At 32.5% G+C, this 19,655-nt stretch overlaps 2 protein-coding genes across 5 annotated transcripts; one reads left to right on the top strand and one right to left on the bottom strand.

Annotated features, from left to right (window-relative positions):
• Window positions 1–3,369: 3,369 nt before the first annotated feature.
• On the bottom strand, window positions 3,370–9,151 carry LOC21393419 (CBS domain-containing protein CBSCBSPB1). Of its 4 annotated transcripts, none has more exons than XM_024162001.1 (15): window positions 8,791–9,151; window positions 8,189–8,375; window positions 7,790–7,958; window positions 7,526–7,658; window positions 7,267–7,437; window positions 6,956–7,034; window positions 6,743–6,856; window positions 6,540–6,606; window positions 6,216–6,321; window positions 6,046–6,104; window positions 4,873–4,976; window positions 4,614–4,747; window positions 4,189–4,274; window positions 4,008–4,097; window positions 3,370–3,832 (listed from the first exon to the last, which is right to left on the bottom strand). In XM_024162001.1, exons 2-15 carry the CDS (start codon window positions 8,323–8,325, stop codon window positions 3,650–3,652), a joined length of 1,632 nt encoding a protein of 543 aa, XP_024017769.1. In that variant the 5' UTR covers window positions 8,326–8,375; window positions 8,791–9,151; the 3' UTR covers window positions 3,370–3,649. The 4 variants fall into 4 exon arrangements, with proteins under 4 accessions (XP_024017769.1, XP_010086967.1, XP_024017770.1 ...); XM_010088665.2 differs by having other exon boundaries at window positions 8,674–9,151; XM_024162002.1 differs by having other exon boundaries at window positions 8,776–8,793.
• Window positions 9,152–14,105: 4,954 nt separating this feature from the next.
• Window positions 14,106–14,498, top strand: LOC21393420. Its single transcript, XM_010088666.2, has one exon. The coding sequence runs from the start codon at window positions 14,237–14,239 to the stop codon at window positions 14,459–14,461; it is 225 nt and encodes a 74-aa protein (XP_010086968.1). The 5' UTR covers window positions 14,106–14,236; the 3' UTR covers window positions 14,462–14,498.
• Window positions 14,499–19,655: the final 5,157 nt, after the last annotated feature.

Below are 19,655 nucleotides of genomic sequence, written 5' to 3' on the forward strand. Positions count from 1 at the left end.
CTATTTCATTTTCTGTTTAAATAATAATATATTATGTTAGTGGAGCTTACGTGTCAAACAGTGAATGCAAAGAGTGACAAAGATAATGACATAATAGGTGATACTAGTAGCATTCCTCTTCTTAAAGATTTTCATAATGAATGCTTCTTTCTCAAGTATGATGGGAAAAACTGTGAGGATCCAAGGAAAAAAGAAAAAACAAATACCCTGATTGGAATTGTTCTTGTTTTTATTTTTCATGTTTTTCAAAAAAGAAAAAATGAAAACGATTCTAAAATGGTGTTTAGTACAATTAAATACAAAAAATGGAAATAAAAATGATTTTTTGGTTTAGTGTAAAATGAGAGAGAAATGAAAAACGACTTTTAGTCATTTTCGTTTTCTTCTCTCTCGAACAGAGAGAGAGACATTAATAGGTTTTTTATACTGAAAATAATCTCTTGATAAAACTACCAAACACATTTTTAAAAATGATTCTGTCTGAGATTGAAAACGTTTTCATTTTCATACAAAAAACAAATGGTGCGTTTAGAACTCGTTCTAAAATTATTTTTGTTTTTTGTATGAAAATGAAAACATTTTCAATTTCAGACAGAAATCATTTTTAAAAAAGCGTTTGGTAGTTTTATCAAGAGATTATTTTCAGTATAAAAAACTCATTAATGTCTATCTATCTCTGCTTGAGAGAGGAAAAAATGAAAAATGACTAAAAGTCATTTTTCATTTCTCTCTCATTTTACACTAAACCAAAAAAATCGTTTTCATTTCCGTTTTTTATCTTTATTGTGTCAAACGCCGTTTTGAAAATGTTTTTATTTTTTCTTTCTCGAAAAACGTAAAAAATAAAAACGATAACAATTTCAAACATGACCAAAATTATTTTACAATGAGTTCCAAACGCACCCAAATATTCTATACAAAGGAAACCAAGTAACTTGCAAAACCCAATTAGAATAAACGAGTAATCTTATGTGTCTTCTCTAGATGGAAATGCATCAAGGAAGGTTGTGTATATTTTTCGTACCTGGGACAAGGCTTAAATTGGAGAACGATGACCACAACTAGGAAAGGACAAATATTTTTCATACTTCCAAGTTCCAACACGGAAATGAATATAATTGGGACCATTAGGCAGATATTTGTGCGAATTTAACCGTAATTTTTTTTAAATGAGAAAATTACTAAATTAATTTAAATTTTTACCCCTTATTTTTAATTATTATTTTTTTATTAATATAATTATTTAACTAAAAAATATTATTAAAAAATAAAATGTATTTACTAAGATTTTTCTGATATTTTTCTGTCGGTTTGTGGATCCGACCTTTGGTTAATACAGTAAAATATGTCATATTTTTCAACTTTGTTTAGTGTTGGTCACTAGATAAAGGACTTCTTTTTTAAAGTTAGAATTAACTTTTGACTCTAATTCTGCACCAAAAAGGGCTAAAAGAAAAAAAAAGAAAAGAAAAAAACACTGTTGAATCTGTGTCCCCCCACCAGTCATTTTGATGTCTTGGTCGTTGAGTTGAGAAAGTATATCTTATACTTATTCAAAAAGAAAAAAGAAATAAATCCATCATAATCAACTTGTTTTTTAATGCAAAACAACATCTTATTAATCAACTCTATTTTTCTTTGAACAAATAATCAATTTTATGAGTATCCATAATAAGAATTATTTCATTTAAAATAATGACAAAAGTAAATAAAAAGAATCTCACTTCACATGGCGATCAATAGTGAAAGACGTGGTTTATCATATAGACGAAGGACTCGTTCATTTCACCGATTTGAGTTTAAAATTTGAGTTTTACTATAGTAAAAAGCTCTCAGAAACAGTCGCATCTAATTTTTTTACTACAGTAAAAAGCTCTCACATAAAATCACATCTCAATTCGAGTTAAAAATTTAAATCAGTGAACTAAATGGATCTGAAATATTATATATTATGTGTAGAGTGGTTGATTGAGGCGGGAGAAAAGGGTGGCATGTCTCTCGTAGTCTCACGTTCACATTGCCTCACAAGCCATATATTTATGAATGAAAACAATACATAATTTTCTTTATAAAATAATGAAATAAAAGCTCCTTGTCCGTGATGCCAAATCTCATATATTCTTAAATGCTTCACATGCACTCCATTGTCTATACTAAATCAATTGACGGCACCCAAACTCTTAATGCATTGTCTTTGTCTAAGCGCGTATATATATATATATATATATATATATATATAAATGTTATCATCATTTTTTTTTATCACTTTATGTGTATGAATTTTACTATCTCATTTTTTATTTTAAAGAGCGATAAAAAAATGACAAAAAAAATAATATTAATATTATATATATCACGTTACGTTATTAAATTTTTATAGTTAGAGGTGACCCACCGATGAAAAATAATCATTAACAACTTGTATATATATATATATATATAAATTAATAATGACATGCCATTAAACGGTGTCTTGAATTGATTTTCCCTAATTTAAGAATATTGGTGGTTGTTGATGATTCTAGAGTGATCTGTCCACATGTCTGTGACTGTAGTGCCCGAGGCACTAACATTGTAGAGTGGGCGAGCCGAAAGGGTTGAGAGTGATTATAAAAATTATGTATTAGGATAAAATACCCTTCTAATACCACTCAGTTTAAATTGTCATGAAATTTTATCAGACTATGAAAACGATTTAATGGAATTGTAATAATGGAATCCCATCCAAATAAAGTTATGGTGGTTAAAATTATATTGGATTGATAGGTTATTTCTTCGGTACTCACAACAAAATCTTGAAAAGTTTGATATGATATATATGATAATAACAATATTGGGTATGTCTACAGTCCATCTATTGTTGTTGGACGGACCGGTTCGTCCGCTAATTATGGGTCATTGATTGGAATTTGTGCAGCTAGATTTCACTGGTGAATAACTGCACAGGTGTAAGCAGCTAATTATGATTCGTTATAGTATTTTCTTTAAACAAAACACACGTAAATTAAAAATGATTCTGAATCCATGAATCAAACGTCTAAAATTTTGATTGAGATCCCTGGTAGGGCATAAATGGAAAAAGACGGTCGTTGCAGCAGCCGAGATGTTCTCAGAGAAATGTTCACAATTTTGCCAGGGGTCTAAACGGAGTAGGTTAGCGGAGGTGGATTTCGGCTCCCGTGTTCGAATTCAAAGCGTGAGGTTCGTTCGCACTGGGATTTAATGAGAGCCGACGCCGAAGGCGACGAATCAGAAACGCTAAGAAAATTTTTCTTGCAACGATGACAGCGAAATAGTCCTCAACACTCATTTGTGCCCAAAAATGATGATATGAAGTTATGATTTCTTTGATGATCAAGGAATTTGAGGTACATGAACAGATTGTTCCTGGTTATTTCTACAGTCTTCAAAATTCATGAAGCTACAAAGCCAAGGTATAAGCAACAAAATAACAATCCAATAACATAGACAAACCTCCAAATTGTGTAGTAATGAGCACCACAAAAAGAAAGACGTGATTTCTTTTCCTCGTATACAGTATAGTTTGTACAAAAAAAAAATGAAGCACAAGCTGTGCCCTACCCACCAATTCCATTCCAGTCTGATCTCAGGGGAAAAGTTTATTTTGCACTCGGCGAGTCAGTATTAGTTAGTTACCAGCTCTTTTCAAGTATGCTAAAACCCCTAACCCAGCAACTAGTGCGGCCCCAGCTGCAGCGGCACTGTAAGCAGACGCCCACGCCGAATCTGCATGAGCATAATCCAAACTTCCTGAACCCGAATGCCTTCGAGGATCATGCATTCCTGAGTAGTCTAAATGCAGTTTCAATCCCTGCAAGATTCATAATTGAATGTCAGGCTTTATGTGAGCTTAACAGATCCTCACAGAATATTCATTGCCAGTGAGAGATCAAAATGTTTATCAACTAAATGGTAGGGATTACAGAAACTTTTGTTATGAGAACTACTAGTAAAATAAGAGAAAAAGTAGACGCATCAAAATATACCTTCCAACCAGCTAGCCTTGCATGTTCCACAGCTGCTGCAAGATCATTGTCTGATGCCAGCATAACCTTATCATGGTCTTCGTCTTCGTACTACAAGAATGCAACGGCCATTAGTACAACGTAAAAACTAAAGGTTCAAGATGATACCCAACAATTATGTATCGAATAGCTGAAGACGTACCAAAATTTGAGGCAGATTGTTGCGGTCAATGTCATCACCCACTCTCTGAATGATGGAAGTTATGAGGTCTGTCAAACTCCGAGTTTCTGAAACCAGAAGTAAATAACCCAATAAGCAAAGCCAAGTACCAATAATAAGCACATGACTATCGTCAAATGCGGTAGTTAAACCAAAATTAGCGACCTTGTCCAGGAAATATATCCTTGAAAACTAATAAATTTGGTTTACATTTGGCCTAGTGCTAGGAGCAGGGATATTCGATGGAGTTGTAAAATGTGAATTCAAATATTAGGACCAAGTAAAGCTCGGTATGAGGAAACAGTTATGCTCGGAAGCATGGATAGATGAGATGACAGGAGGATCCCATGATAACGATGACTACATTGTCATTAATTGTTTCCTCATTAAGTAGAAGAATCTCATACCACAAGTAAATCTGTGCATTCGACCCTTCTTATCTTGGATTTTAAATGCAAAACTAGTAGACAAGCCCGCTAATGTATAGGGAGAGGATCTTCCAGTCTCCGCTCCATCAGAAGCCAGTTTCAAGGAACCTTCACTGAAACGTAAATGAAAAAGAGTGAACATTTATCAACAACCAGATTGCAAAGTCAATAAAGCTCAAATGAATTTTCAAAAAAAAAAAAAGGGGGCTCAAATACTACATAACATTAAAACATGTACCTCCGAGTTTCGTCATCATCTTCATTGGAGGCCATGGCAGAATCCCAAAACTTCTGCATCATAGTACTTGCAGCCTCATTGTTAACTCCAGCAGTACTTCCAACCTTGTTAGAGAAAGATACAATAAAATGACAATAAATAAAAATATCCAAGCAATATGTATTTCTCCAAGTCCAGGAAAATGACCACATGCCACAAGAGCTCTACGTTACAAAAACATATGCAGGATCTTCTCCCCTTATTATTTTGTTCCGGAAGTTTATATTAATTGGGGAGAATAAATCAAGTTGTGTTCTGATGCCCAGCCCCACTAATGGTCATGCTCTAAATCGGCGGCTTAGCTGATTCATACTGATTCGATATACTCAATAACTAAGGTCTTGTTTGTTTCAGCAATCCTAACCCAACAATTCAATTCGGATTGTTGTTCAAGGTTCAAATTGATGTTTGGTAGACAATTAAATGACGACAATTCAAACCATTAACAATGGTTCAAACCCTTGATTTGAGAATTTACCTCCCCCCCGGCCGCATTCTAACAATCCGAATTGTTTTCTACAGTGAAAACAATTCGGATCTTACTTTTTCTCCCTCATCCCTCAACTTCAAGCTTAAAAATGTCATAACTTCTTCGTTTTTATTCTGATTAAAATGATTTTCTTTTTTAATGTGTTCATAATGAACAGATGGAGGAACAAATCCCCATCCATATTGCATACTTTTTAATGTCATTTACAATGAGGTTTTATAGGACTTGTTATAAAACTCTAATCACAGTTTTTAACACTTTATCCAAACACAGTTCGGATTTTATTCTCAATTCAAATTACAGTTTATTTGTGTATCCAAACACTGGTTCCAACCACAATTCAAATCACTACAATTCCAACCAAATCGTTGAACCAAACAAGGCCTAAAATCCATGATCCGGTAACCATCAACACTTGATATTTGAGCCTTTACCACAAGCCACAAGAAATTCAACTAAGGTATGAAGTATTATTTCCTCAATATAATATGCATTTTCTTTCATGAGTTACATCTCTTTAAGAGAATAACAATTCTATGGATGGAGACTACCGTCTATAAAATTGACGCAAGATTGAACACAAGTAACAATAATCAATATAATTACACAGCAATTAGTTCAAGAAAGGTAATGATTTGTCTTACTGTGGCAACAGCTGCGTGAGTGATGTGAATTACATCAACGACTGAAACTATGTTCCCATCTGTTTTGGAAAATAGATAATACATCGGAAACTACAATGAGTTTTACGCACCAAAAAATAACAAAAAAAAAAAGAAAATGAAAATAACTTTTGGTGAATCTCATATGTTACCTCTATCTACCACGGGAAGGTGCAAAAATTTCCCATCATGCATGGTATGCAGTGCATCAACAATTGGCGTGTCAACAGTAGCACATTCTGGATTTGGAGTCATCACCTGGTAGTCAGATCAAAAGCATACTGCTTAGTAAATTAGATTTTCACAATTTTTCGCTCGTGTACCAAGCACTGGCTCATGCCCTTGTGCCAAAGAAAACGCTCATATTGCAAGAATTTCTATGCCAAGAAAATTGATTGTTTTCACTAGCCACCACTGGTGCATCTCAGTAAAGGATAGATCAAATAACAAAGTTTGATGCTCATAGAGGTGAATACCTTTTCTAAAAGAGTAGACTCTGGAGAAAGATTTTGTGCTATTACCCGCATCAGGATATCCTTTGAGCTGAAAATTTTAAATGTATGATTTAAATTCTTGACAAAATACATCGGTGGGCATCACCCATAAATTATAGATTTATCATCACTTTAATTTTATTATCGCACAAAAGGCAGTGTGATTTGATAAACAAGAGACTTACGTAAGAATTCCCCGAGGTTTATTATCAACCGTCACAACTGCTGAGCTTAATTTCAGCTCAAGCATCTTTTTTGTTGCAGTCAAAACTGTGTCTGTTGGAGCCACTGTTACGACCCTGGAAGAGTAAACAGACTGTTAGAAAAGTACATCGTAAAATTCATATCGAAAAAACAGATGTATGAAATTAACTGATATAACAAAAAATATTACCTACTTTGAACTCTCCGGAATGATTGTGGACAAAGATGGCCTAAACATCCGATCCCGAAGCGTTTCAATAAATGTATTATGACCTGCATATCACACAAAAATGTACGAATATTTAACTTCTTATCTCTCTCTCTCTTTTTTCTTTTTCTTTTTTTTTTTTTTTTGAGGAGAATTCAACTTCTTATCTGAGAAAGACAATTATTAATACTAAAAAACAACCAGTTAAACAATAAGATACTAACTACTAGATGTAAGAAAAACTAAATAATGCTCTCTTTGAAAAGGGAACTAGGATGAAATAAACAGTCTACCAACCAGAAATAGACGTTCCCCAGTGTTTTTCAACACCTTCAACAGCAGCAGCAATAGCCTTCCCTTTTTCAGCTGCCCTTTCCATGCGAGCAATAGCATCGTATAAACACTTTGCTATATCAAGCAAAGCAACGACCTCTCCATTCTCCACAACGGGTAAATGTCTAAATTTTCCTGTAGACAGAGGAATCAGCAATTTCTTCTTGGACAAGATGGAAAGAAGAAAGTAATGCATAGAGACTGAATGTGATTCTGAACCAACCTTGTACCATCTTCTGCAGAGCTTCGACAGCAAGAGTGTCTGAGAGAACAAAAGTTGGGTTCCTTGTCATGACTTTGGAAACAGGAGTCTCATCTAGATTAAGCTCGCGAGCTATAACTCTTGTTGCTATATCCTTCAATAGTACAGCAAAATAGATAAGCCAAAACAAAGTACAGCCTTTAAAATCCACTACAAACACCATAAAGTTGCCGTTTCTTTCTGTTGCAATTTCCATACAAATGATCACATTGAATGAAATAATACCTTATCCGTAAGAATTCCACAAAGCAATGCATTAGAATCAGTTAGCAACAGAGCATCAACTCTACGAGCAGCCATTCGGCGGCAAGCCTCCTGAATAGTTGTATTCTCAGGAACAGTCAAAGCCTTCGAAAGACGCAAACGTTTCACAGTACGCTCTCCTGTTAGTCCCCTGTTCCAAATACAAGGAAAGAAAGAAACTTTCTCCTTATTCTATAACCACAAAGGTCAAAACAAGACTAACCATTATCCGTCTTCCACACCGGTGTATACTACAAAATATATCTTTCTACTCACACCAATGCCCCATTGAACAAGTAAAAAGATTTAACATGCGACAAACAATTAATGAAAAGGAAAACATGATGCAAAGTTGCTGCCTACAATGAATTGTACACGTACATAGATTTAGAGGATTGAAGCTGAAGAGATTTCCGAGCGGAATCGGGACCTCCAATGTCCGCTGATTTCTTCTTTCCATGCGTAGTTGTGCTGGATAAAGACAGACTTTTTCTAGAACCACCACCTTGACTAGCCATCTTCCCCAGCAATCAAGAAAGACAATTATCTTTTTACCTCGTAAAAATCCCTATGACAGAGAATAATCATCAATCAAGTTTCAAACTTTAACTCAACAATCAATCAAAAATAGTAATAAAAACTCGGTTTGAAACTCTAGTTCAATAACCAATGAAAATTAGGACGCAGAAATGAAATTAAAGCTGACAATTTCTGGATGCTTCTCGTTTTCTTGTTGTTTTTGCCCTAATTTCCCGGCCCCAAAACATAGATTCTTTAGGCATTCAGTTTTCGAAGCTAAGTTGACAAGTTCTTTCCTTTTTTGACTTTTCAAAAAGAAAAATTAAAGACAAGGAAACGAAACAAACCTTTTTCAAAGAATCGACTTTAATCTATTTTCCAACCTTTTCTCGGCAACCAAACATATAGAACACAAAAATTAAATAAAATAAACGTCTTCGTGAACTGACAGAATCCAAGATAACCTCTTTCTCTTCTCGTCTTCCAAAAAACGGGAGCTTCGGTTTCAGAGACAGAGATTTTCAACCAAATATCAGAATCCAATAAATCAAACCTCAATCAACAGACCACGAACGGGGAAACTATTTCAAGATTGTCGACCTCGGAAGCTCGGGAATGGATAAGGCTAGAATTGGAGGAAGGTCTGTTAGGAGGTTTAAGAGAACTTTTCTCCGCGAAGATGGAAAGGCGGCGGTCGGAAATCTCGTCGGAAAATTTTCAAAAATTTCCCGGGAAAATACACCGACCGGCGGGAAAATGATAGGCGCAAAAGGAGAGAAGAGAGAAACGGAGAGGAGAGAGAGAAAGGAAACCCTAAAAAATGGGAGGCCGAGAAAGAGGACCAATTACAGCCGTGCACGTCACCTTTGTTTTAAGAAAATAGTTCCAATTTTTTAGGGTTCTATTGTGAGGCGCCAAAAATTTTCCTTAAAAATCTAATTAATGACCTAGTTATGCATGTGGTAGTCATAAATGTACAATAAATTTTTTTTTTCTTTTTTAAGTAAGAAGGTCCATTTTCTTATTTGTCATGGTCAATGGTAATGGCTGACTTTTGCAATTTTTTTTACATAAAATGATTTTGCAATTTATTTGGTTAATTAAACCTTAATTGGAGACTGGATCCATGATTTTTTTTTTAAAAAAAATGCTTAAAGACACCGTTAAGCACTATTATTAATAGAAAATTGACCTTATTTGTGAGTCTATTACTGTGATTCATCTTCTATTAGTTGGGCAGTACCTTAATATTTGCTCTTTAAAAAAATAATTTTTTTGCTTTAAAAAAAAACTTAATTAGAGACTAATCTTATGAGCTTTGAGCGTCCGGAAAATAAAAAGTCAAATGCTATTTGACTTGGCTAGAATAAATAAGGGCTCAGCATGTGTCCAATCCCCCTATTTCTTCCCTCACGATAGCCAATATTAGATAAAAAAAAAAAAAAAAAAAAAGAACATTTCCAAGTTCCAACAAAGCTAATATTAGCAAAAATAAAATAAAATAAATAAAAGCTTTGTAAGTAGCTTTCTTGCAATTATCACAAACAATAGGTCAAAAATATTAGCGTTATTTTTTTGTCATTTTATTTATTATTTATTATATTTATTAATATAGTATTTTAATAAAATATATGTATCAAACAATAAATGTATAAAAATAATGACCCTAACATTTCTAAAAATAGGTTTAACAGCTCAAGAAATGAACTTAAAAGCTGTTGTTAGACAACAAGAAAGTACGTGGTAAAATAGAATATACTTTTAAATTGTATTCCAACGAATTTTATTAAAATATCATATATTTTTCTTAATTCGATAATACAATGATAATCCTTCCACAAAATTCTCTTATAAACAAAGTACTTGTATTTTATTTTTTTTTTCATGAGTAGACTTACGTGTTATGTTAATAGTAACTTGTGCTTTGCGTTCTGACGAAGAAGCAAGAGGATCTTGATTTAATTCGACTTGAACAAAAAGTCGCAATACTCTTTCTGCATGTATTGTCAATGGATTATCTTCATCAACAATAGAAATAGAAATAGAAAAAGCGGTATCACGCTATATATCTGCCATAATATGTTAAAGATGTATGGTTTTATTCAAGCAAAAAAAGATGTATGGTTTTATAATATATGCTTGGTTTGCCATAGAAATATCAATCTATATATATATATATATTGTAATATTTGCTCCCTTTTTTTCTCTCTATAAAATATTATAAATCCTACTTATTAGTATTGCACAAACTCTGAAAGTCACTTCCTTCAGACGGTAACTCTAAAGATCACTTTAATTATGAAAAAAGAAAAACTCTAAGGTTGTATTTGGAGTTGTTTTTATAACGAGTTCTAAACGAAAATTATGTACGTTTATAGATTAAATATAATGCATTCAATTGCCATTTGCCAACTCCAAAGAGAACATATTAAAATATATTTTTTTTAAAAGGATAATATATTAATTTTCGTGGTAGTGCAACGAAATATATATAGTCAAATGATATATAATTTCTTGAGGATAAATGGTATAATCAATTGATGTAAGCAAGACAGCATCCCGGCATGCTACATTTTTTATTTTCTTTTCCTTATGATGATATCGCAATTCAAGTGTAATAATACAACTATATTCAATAGGCTATAAATTAAAACGTCAATTTTCATATAGAACATTATTGTTTCAAAACTGTGGTCTCTTAAATAGAATACAGTTTTTAGTGTGTGTATTAATGTTATAAATAAGAAGTTTTTAAACGTCAAAGGGATGCGTTGTCTTATAAGAGGAAAGGAAAAATAACAATTGGCAGGCCTAAAAGTCATCCAAAGAGTGAAATTGAAAGCTTATATTATTATTATTATATATATTTTTTAAAAAAACGTATATTATTAAATTTTCATTATCGAGTAATTGGTTCTTCTTTAAAAAAGAAAACAAGAAAGAAATGTTAAAAATAAGATATCCATCATTCATTTTTTGTGAGCAATTGACTACAATTATGCAATTTAAATCATACCATGCATATAATATAGAATTGGATACTATGGCTATCTGGGAGAGTTTTTATTTTTATTTTTTTATAACACTGATACACTTTCTCCATATAAACACTTCTTGTTGGAGTCAACAGTTGCTCTAACGCAATATAGAAATGCCCGTTTAGTTCGTTGATTCGTATTTTTAATTCGAGTTGAGATGCGACTTTATGTGAGAGCTTTTTACTGTAACAAAAAAAGTTAGATGTGACTGTTTCTAAGAGTTTTTTACTATAATAAAACTCGAATTGGTGAAATGAATAGAACCTAAGATAGTCCTTTAATCACCACTTAGGAATCGTTTTATAGTCTTTCATCGAGGAAGACGAAAGACTATCAAAACAATACCTATTCATTTTTTTTCGTGAAATTATACTAATTGAGTGGAGCCATAAATTTTGCGCGAAATTATACTAATTGAGTGGAGGCCATATATATTCAGTCATCTCTACAACTCCCAATTTGATTCCTTATAAGCCCCTCCAATCTAGTTCATGAATCAATTAATAAATACTACCGTATTAGGGTAAATTAAGTAATTAGGAAAGATTTGGAGTCCTTTTTGAAACATCTTCTTAGATCCTAAGAGCATGGATTTACGATTGTTTGGAACAACCTAAAAACCTCGAACATGGACTTGGGTTACACGTACGTGTGATTTTGGCTATGTTGATTATATCTTTTGATGTAACGGAGTATTCTTTGTTAACAATAATATGGATAATACAAAGAATAATAATTTATAACAACTTATAAGAAGAACAAAATATAGAAATAGTTACAACACGAATTCAACCTTTCTATCAAATTTGAAAACGAATTACAAGGATGTCGAGACACGTGAACCGCACTTTTCTTAAAACAGATTCGTCCCCTCTGGCGAGTGCTTGAGGTAAGTAACGTTGGACATCCGTCTCCCAGGGTACAACGACAACGACGGTAGAACGACGCACTATCGGAACCATCTCAGTGAACTAGAAATGTACCTTTCCTCTATCACCAAAAACACACAACAAAAGGAAAAACGCACAAAGAACTCAAAAACAGAAAGAAACTCGAGAGAGAGAAGAGAATACTCGAAATTGTTGTGTATTGTTCTTGTGGAGTATGGCCTTCATATAGGCTCTAAAATCCGGGTGTTACACCATGACATTATGGTGTATAAATCCAGATTTATTCTCAGATTAATGGAGTTTAAACCAAAGGTTACAGCCCTTGATGAACCTGCTCCAAGCAATAATGCTGTAGTTTTTTGAAACCCTGCACTAATGTAGAGTTAATCATCCACTAATGCATTAGTTTCAGATTTCAGTTGAAAAAAAAAATAAAAAGAAAAATTGCAAAACAAAGCCCGCATGGAGCAAATTTTCCAATCCGATATTTGTGTTCGCAGGTCGCGAGCGCACACATTGGGCCCTTAACCCGCCCCCTACACATGAAAGAACCTCTCAAGTATACATGCTTAGCTAAGCTTCAAAGTGCAATCACTTATAAACACCACCAAGGCTTCATTCCTAGCCAATATGGGATTTTTACAATTTCCAACTACCTTAATCATACCAAGTAACATACTTGGGTGGCAATTCGGGTTGGCGGGTCGTGTTCGTGTCGTGTTGACCCCCTCAGTTGACACGAATAGGTCTGACACAAACATGACCTGTTTATTAATCGTATCGAAATACAAAACCCAAACACGACCTGTATATTGGTGGGTTGACACGACACGACACAAATAATCCGTTTATTAAACAGGTCATAAACGTGTCATATCAACCCGTTGATTACCTGTCAACCCGTTTATAAAATGGGTGATAAATGGGTCGTATTAACCTATTTATGAACATGTTTATAAAATAGGTGATAAATGGATCGTGTTAACCTATTTCTGAACCTATTTTTTAACATGTTTATAAAATGGGTAATAAACGGGTTGTATATTTGTGTTACCCATATATGATACGTTTAATAAACGGGTTATGGCGGGTCAATTGCGGGTTGGCGGGTGAACCTGAAAATGACACGTTATTTAATCGTGTTTCACGGGTTCGACCTGATTTTGACCCGTACCTATTTATGATAAACCCAAACCCGCTAATTTCATGCGGGTTTTGAGTCGTGTCGTCGTGTCGTTGTGTCACTACCCGGATTGCCAGCCCTACATACTTAGAACATCAATTTCTCATTCACCCAATATCCATTTTGAGTGCATGAATATTCGATTTCGATCTTCTTGTGACGGAAAATACAAATCCATCGAGACCCATCCCAAAATCCAATTGGGTCTCTTCCAAAATGAGCCTCAAAATGGACCTTTAATATAGCTTAACAAGTCATTTTCCAACATTCTTCACCTCAAGATCAAATTAACTATTAGACAATGAGGGTTATAACAGGTGTACCAAAAGAATGCTCCCACCATAGAGTCAATAATAATAATAATAATAATAATAAATTGTAAAATATTTTAGATACTAAACCCATCTAGTGAGGGCTTCTTGTGCACAAACGGTGATGCATTTCTTTAGAGCAAAGCAAAAAGCTCCATTGCGTGAGAATTTTGTGCTGCTATAATATATACAAGAATCCGAAGCTCTTTAGACTCTACTACATCCAATAGTTGCTAGTGGAGGAATGTAATTGAACATGAAACTATCACAAAGAGAAATTAGATGCCCAAGTAGTACTTCTATAGGCTACACTTTTTTCTCTTAGTTATAATAGTTCCCAAAAAGAATCTACTTTTTTCTCTGCAAGACAACCATATAAAAATCCTATATATGTCGATTAAGATTGTTCACTCACAAACCTACACAGTATTACTACTACATAACAATTTCAAAGCAAAACATAGTAGACATATAACTAATATTTAAGGATGTTGGATTGGGCTCCTGTTTTGCTTGGTTGGTTGCTTTTCATATTGCTCTCCCCTGGCCTCCTCTTCCGGCTACCTGGCAAAACCCGCCATGTTGAATTCGGCAGCTTCACCACCAATGGCACGGCCATTTTGGTACACACAATCATCTTCTTCGTCGTCTTCACCATCCTCGTATTGGCCGTCGACATCCACATCTTCACTGGTTCAAAATCACGATCATAGTTTCACTATTAATTCTGTAAATCTACATTTATATTATGATTTGAGAATTATTCTCCACTGAGTTTTTTCATATATGTTTTCCTAACTTTTGTGTTCCCTTATGTGATTGTTTTATGGCTTTAATTCAAAAGTTTTGGTCTAGCATTGTAGACCCCGAATGTTACTACAAGCTAGCTTTCGTGACTGATATAAAAAAGTCATGTTGTGTGAAATTTACCGCAAATGTACTTGAGAAACACACTACAACGTGCAAGGTTGAATTCTCCTTACATAATGAGATGACAAGGGGAACTTGCGCATCACAAAATAATTGGTTATGTGTTCTTTGATGGTTGCAAACTATGAAATGAATTTCGTCGTCTTCACCATCCTCGTATTGGCCGTCGACATTCACATCTTCACTGGTTCAAAATCACGATCATAGTTTCACTATTAATTCTGTAAATCTACATTTATATTATGATTTGAGATTTATATATTCTCTAAGGAGTTTTTTCATATATGTTTTCATAACTTTTGTGCTCCCTTATGTGATTGTTTTTTGGCTTTAATTCAAACGTTTTGGTCTAGCATTGTAGACCCCGAATGTTACTACAAGCTAGCTTTGGTGACTGATGTAAAAAAAGTCAATGTTGTGTGAAACTTACCGCAAATGTACTTGAGAAACACACTACAATGTGCAAGGTTGAATTCTCCTTACATAATGAGATGACAAGGAGAACTTGCGCATGACAAAATAATTGGTTATGTGTTCTTTGATGGTTGCAAACTATGAAATGAAATCAAGGCTAATGATAAATTATCTCTCCAACTAAGACTTAATCTGATATATTGTTTAAAGGGAAAACGAGACAAATATCCTATTAGTTGGTCTTAGATTTTCATCATTTATTATTAATTAATACTCTTTAATTAAATAACTATATTAGTCAAAAAAATACTAATTAAGAGTGAGTAAAAATATTAGAACAACGCATTCAAAATGTGAGTTTACCAATTTTTCTTGTTTAAACCCAAAAAGCTTATGAGCTTGTTGGAGTTGGGTCTTGGGAGTCACCCATTTGTCTTGTGAGCACCTCTCTCTAAGAGCCTAATAACAACACTGGCTTTATGGGTGAATTAAAAGAATCCCACATTCTCTGTTTGGTAGGATGGATGAAGAGATGGGGGGATGGAAAGAGTTTAAACGATAGAAAATGTGAAGGACTGAAAGGATTATGATAAATGTTCATATTATTTAGTAGGAAGGAGGGAGAGTTTAGATAAATGAATATTTATTTAATTATTATATTATGCTTTTTATCATTTCACATTAAACTTTTTTAAGAATAAATTAGTCTTTTCAAACATTTAATTGATGGATTGTATGAATCCTTGCATGAGTGAAAGAATGGAAAATGGTAGCCCGGGAAGGAGAGAGTCCCTCTCCGCCTCTCATCTCCCTCCAACTAAACAATAAATTAGAACTCTCCTCTATCTCACTCCTCTCTATCTCTCTCCTAGAAAAAGCAAAAGAGTAAGAAGACAGTAATTACTACTCTAACCAGTCGAATGAAAAAAGGGAGTGAAAATTGAAAGGATTGAATTACAACTACTAGTTAATAAAGATCGGCATAAAGGAGAAGGGATTAGCAATAGCTAAAAAAAGAAAAGGGGAATAAACCCATCTAGTAAACACATTCTAAAATATACTATTTATGTTGAAATTTGAAACTTAATATTCATATAAAAGTGACACAGGTGAATAATTTAACTTCACTACTCAGCCTAATTTACACTTTTTTGACCGAATGATAATTGACTTTATTAACAATGGATATCCTCTATAATAAAGAGATTTGGTACGTTGAAGATAATCTTCTAAAACATAAACATCTCCACTAATGGCAATATGGCATTAGCCATCTTAGCTAATTCGTGTTCTACTTTATTACCCGAAACATGCGCAAAGTCTTACCCTCCAATGACAAAACCTAAAGAGGAGAAAGATAACGAAGCTTCCACATTATGCTTCAAAGTATGTCTCCGTTCATTTCATTAATTCGAGTTTAGAATTTAAATTTTATTACAGTAAAAAATTCTCAGAAATAATCACATTTAACTTTTTTACTACAGTAAAAAGCTCTCACATAAAGTCACATCTCAACTCAAATTAAAAACTCGAATCAACGAACTAAATATGACCTTAGATTGTGCTATTTGTAGTCGGTGGTGTCTCGTGTGGGTTCAATACTTGTTGGACTTGCATTTCTTTAAGGAGCTTCGTTCATGGATTTTATTCTTTATTTTTATTAGACCCTTTAATTAAAAAATTATATTAATCTAAAAGGTATTAATAAAGAATAAAAGAGTAAAAATTTAAGGCCCGTTCGGTTTGCTAATTCGAGTTGAGATGTGATGTTGTGTGAGAGCTTTTTACTGTAGTAAAAAAGTTAGATGTGACTATTTCTAAGAGCTTTTTACTGTAGTAAAATTTGAATTCTAAACTCGAATCAACGAAAAGAATGGGGCCTACTCGTACAATTTTAAGAAAAAGTTTAATAAATTTATCTTTTTATTAATAATAGTACTAGAAGCTACTAATGCTCTCTCTCTTTTCAACTATACAATTTTGAATCGTCAAATTTTTATCGAAGTATAATAAAATTATTCATACTTTTCTTAATCTAATTTATGTGATCTAAAAAACAAAATCCGTATAGTAGTCGTACCATAAAAGTTTTTTCGTACAATGTTACAAAATTATCTTCATTTTTTTTGTATTTAATTAAGTTGAGCAGTTATTTAATGGCAATGCAAAAGGACGAGGACATTTACAAAGTTGGGCCCCAGATGAATGCCATCCCACACGAGAAGATGTGGGCTTCTCCCAGCCCAAAGCCCTTCAATTTCCCAGACTAAGGCCATTACAGTCCCTGTCCACTCCAATGGACCAAAACCAAATTGACCAATCGGCGACAATGATGTTTCAGCATGTGTTTCCCGTCCAATAAAAGACAAAATCCAGGAAAAAGAAAGAACGGGGACAAAAAATGGGAAAATACACTAATATCATATTTAATATCCATATTTAAAGTAAGTAACATATTTTTAAAATCATAATAAATTATAGCATATCACTTTACCCTCCTTATTCCAAAAAAATTCCATGTTATTATAACAAAAAAAAACTTTTTAATACAATATAATGAAGTTCTAAATCATAACCGACATAAACTTTTGTTGAATTGATCTGTTAAATTTACATTAAACTGATTTAGCAATTTCAACTAACAATGGTCTTTTTTTTATTCTTTATCAATTATTTAAAATAACAAAAAGAGAATTTTACAATGATGATGAGAAGAAGAAATTCCTTAGTATTAGATAATTTTAACTACCAAAGATGTTAATTTAATAAAATTTGACATTTACTAGTAAGATAATTAGTAAAATAAGATAATTAGAATAAGATATTTATTGGTGAATACAGTGTTAAAACGGTCATCGAAGTTCGGTGACTGGATATTCGGGTAAATATATTTACTAATAAATACGATATTTATTGGTAAATATGATATTTACTTGTTAATGCAGCGTTAACGGTCGCCGGAATCGATACTCGGTTTCCCGGGTAAATATGATATTTACTAGAAAATATGGTAATAAATGGTAAATACGGTATTTACGGGTAAATACAATGTTAAACGGTCATCATAAAACAGTCACCGAGAAAAAGGTCACCGGTTGTCAGAAAACGGTTGGCAGTTGCCGGAGTTGGTCGTTGGTTGCCGGATGTCGGAGCCGGCCGCTGGTCCCGGCCATGATGGACTTAATTATAATCTACCTATTTCAAAAAATATTTAAGGAGGAAAAGTTTAAAGGTATAATGTTTAAATTTTAAAATATCAAATTATACTATAATTTACTATTTTTAGAAAATATACTATAATTTAATAATCACTTTACTAATTATGCTATTTCCCTCCTTATCCTAACAAAATTCTATGTTATTATAACAAAAACAAAAACTTTTGTTGACAATATAATGAAGTTCTAAATCATAACCGACATAAACTTTTGTTGAATTGATATGTTAAATTTACATTAAAGTGATTTAGCAATTTCAACTAACACAGGTCTTTTCTTATTCTTTATCAATTATTTAAAATAACACAGAGAATTTTACAATGATGATGAGAAGAAAAAATTCTTTAGTATAATTTAATTTCAACTAGCAAAGATGTCAATTTAAAAAATAAGATAATTAGTAAAATTTGACAAAAAAAATCCAATGATTTTAAAACTATGTTGCAGCGGTGTAGTATTTTTTTTATAGTAAATTTTACTTTTTCATTCTAAACATTTCTTTTTTTTTTTTTTACATAAAGTTTCTCAAGTATTAAATTTGTATCTAAAACTATTTATTCTGTATCTTTTTAAATTTAATGTAATTTTGACCTAACCATTAAAAATTGACACTATCAATCGAACTGACGTATGAGAAAAACTCTTTTTTAATACATTTCAAACTTTTAATTTAACATATTACACCTAAATTTTAATACGAGGTCCAATACCCAATGAGACGGTGAGAATTACACTTCACTGGATTTGAACAACGAAAAAAATTTATGGTACAACAATATAATCTATTTATTTTTAATTATTTTACATAAAATTAAAAAATAAATAAAATTATTTTGGTATCTTATATTATAACAAAACATACTTTTAGTATTATGTGTATATTATAATATTAAAATGGTAGCTTGACGTTTGTAAAAATCTTTTTTCAGTACCGAGAAGCTAATTTTAGGATATGTAATGTTTAAACTATCATTCTTATCAATTAAATAGAAATCAGTATTTTTTTTAAATCTAAAAATATTTTAAAAATTAAAATATTTAAAAGAAAATAACAAAATAAAAAAGCTCGTGATTTTTTTAGATCTATTTTTTATGAATTAAATAGAATGGTGCTAAGGTCATTTTACATCTCAAAAATTTATTTCAGGGTACCAAAAGGTATTTTTAAAACCCTCAAGGTATCGTTTTAATATTATCAAAAAGACATGATACTAAGAGCATGTTTCACTATAACACAGGATATCAAAATGATTTTATCAACAACAAAAATTTAATTAGAAAATTTTCATATTAATACCTTATGTTTTAACATAATTATCTTTTAGTACTATGTATTTATAATAAT

Source organism: Morus notabilis, unplaced genomic scaffold (genome assembly GCF_000414095.1).
Source record: "Morus notabilis unplaced genomic scaffold, ASM41409v2 Scaffold257, whole genome shotgun sequence".
Classification (NCBI taxonomy): domain Eukaryota; kingdom Viridiplantae; phylum Streptophyta; class Magnoliopsida; order Rosales; family Moraceae; genus Morus; species Morus notabilis.

Coding starts and splice junctions, on each gene's coding strand:
- LOC21393419 (XM_024162001.1), bottom strand. CDS start 8,325: ATGGCTAGTCAAGGTGGTGGTTCTAGAAAAAGTCTGTCTTTATCCAGC. Junction 6,607..6,742: donor AAACCTCGGGGAATTCTTAC/GTAAGTCTCTTG, acceptor TAAAATTTTCAG/CTCAAAGGATATCCTGATGC. Junction 4,275..4,613: donor AATGCACAGATTTACTTGTG/GTATGAGATTCT, acceptor TTCTGGTTTCAG/AAACTCGGAGTTTGACAGAC.
- LOC21393420 (XM_010088666.2), top strand. CDS start 14,237: ATGTTGGATTGGGCTCCTGTTTTGCTTGGTTGGTTGCTTTTCATATTG.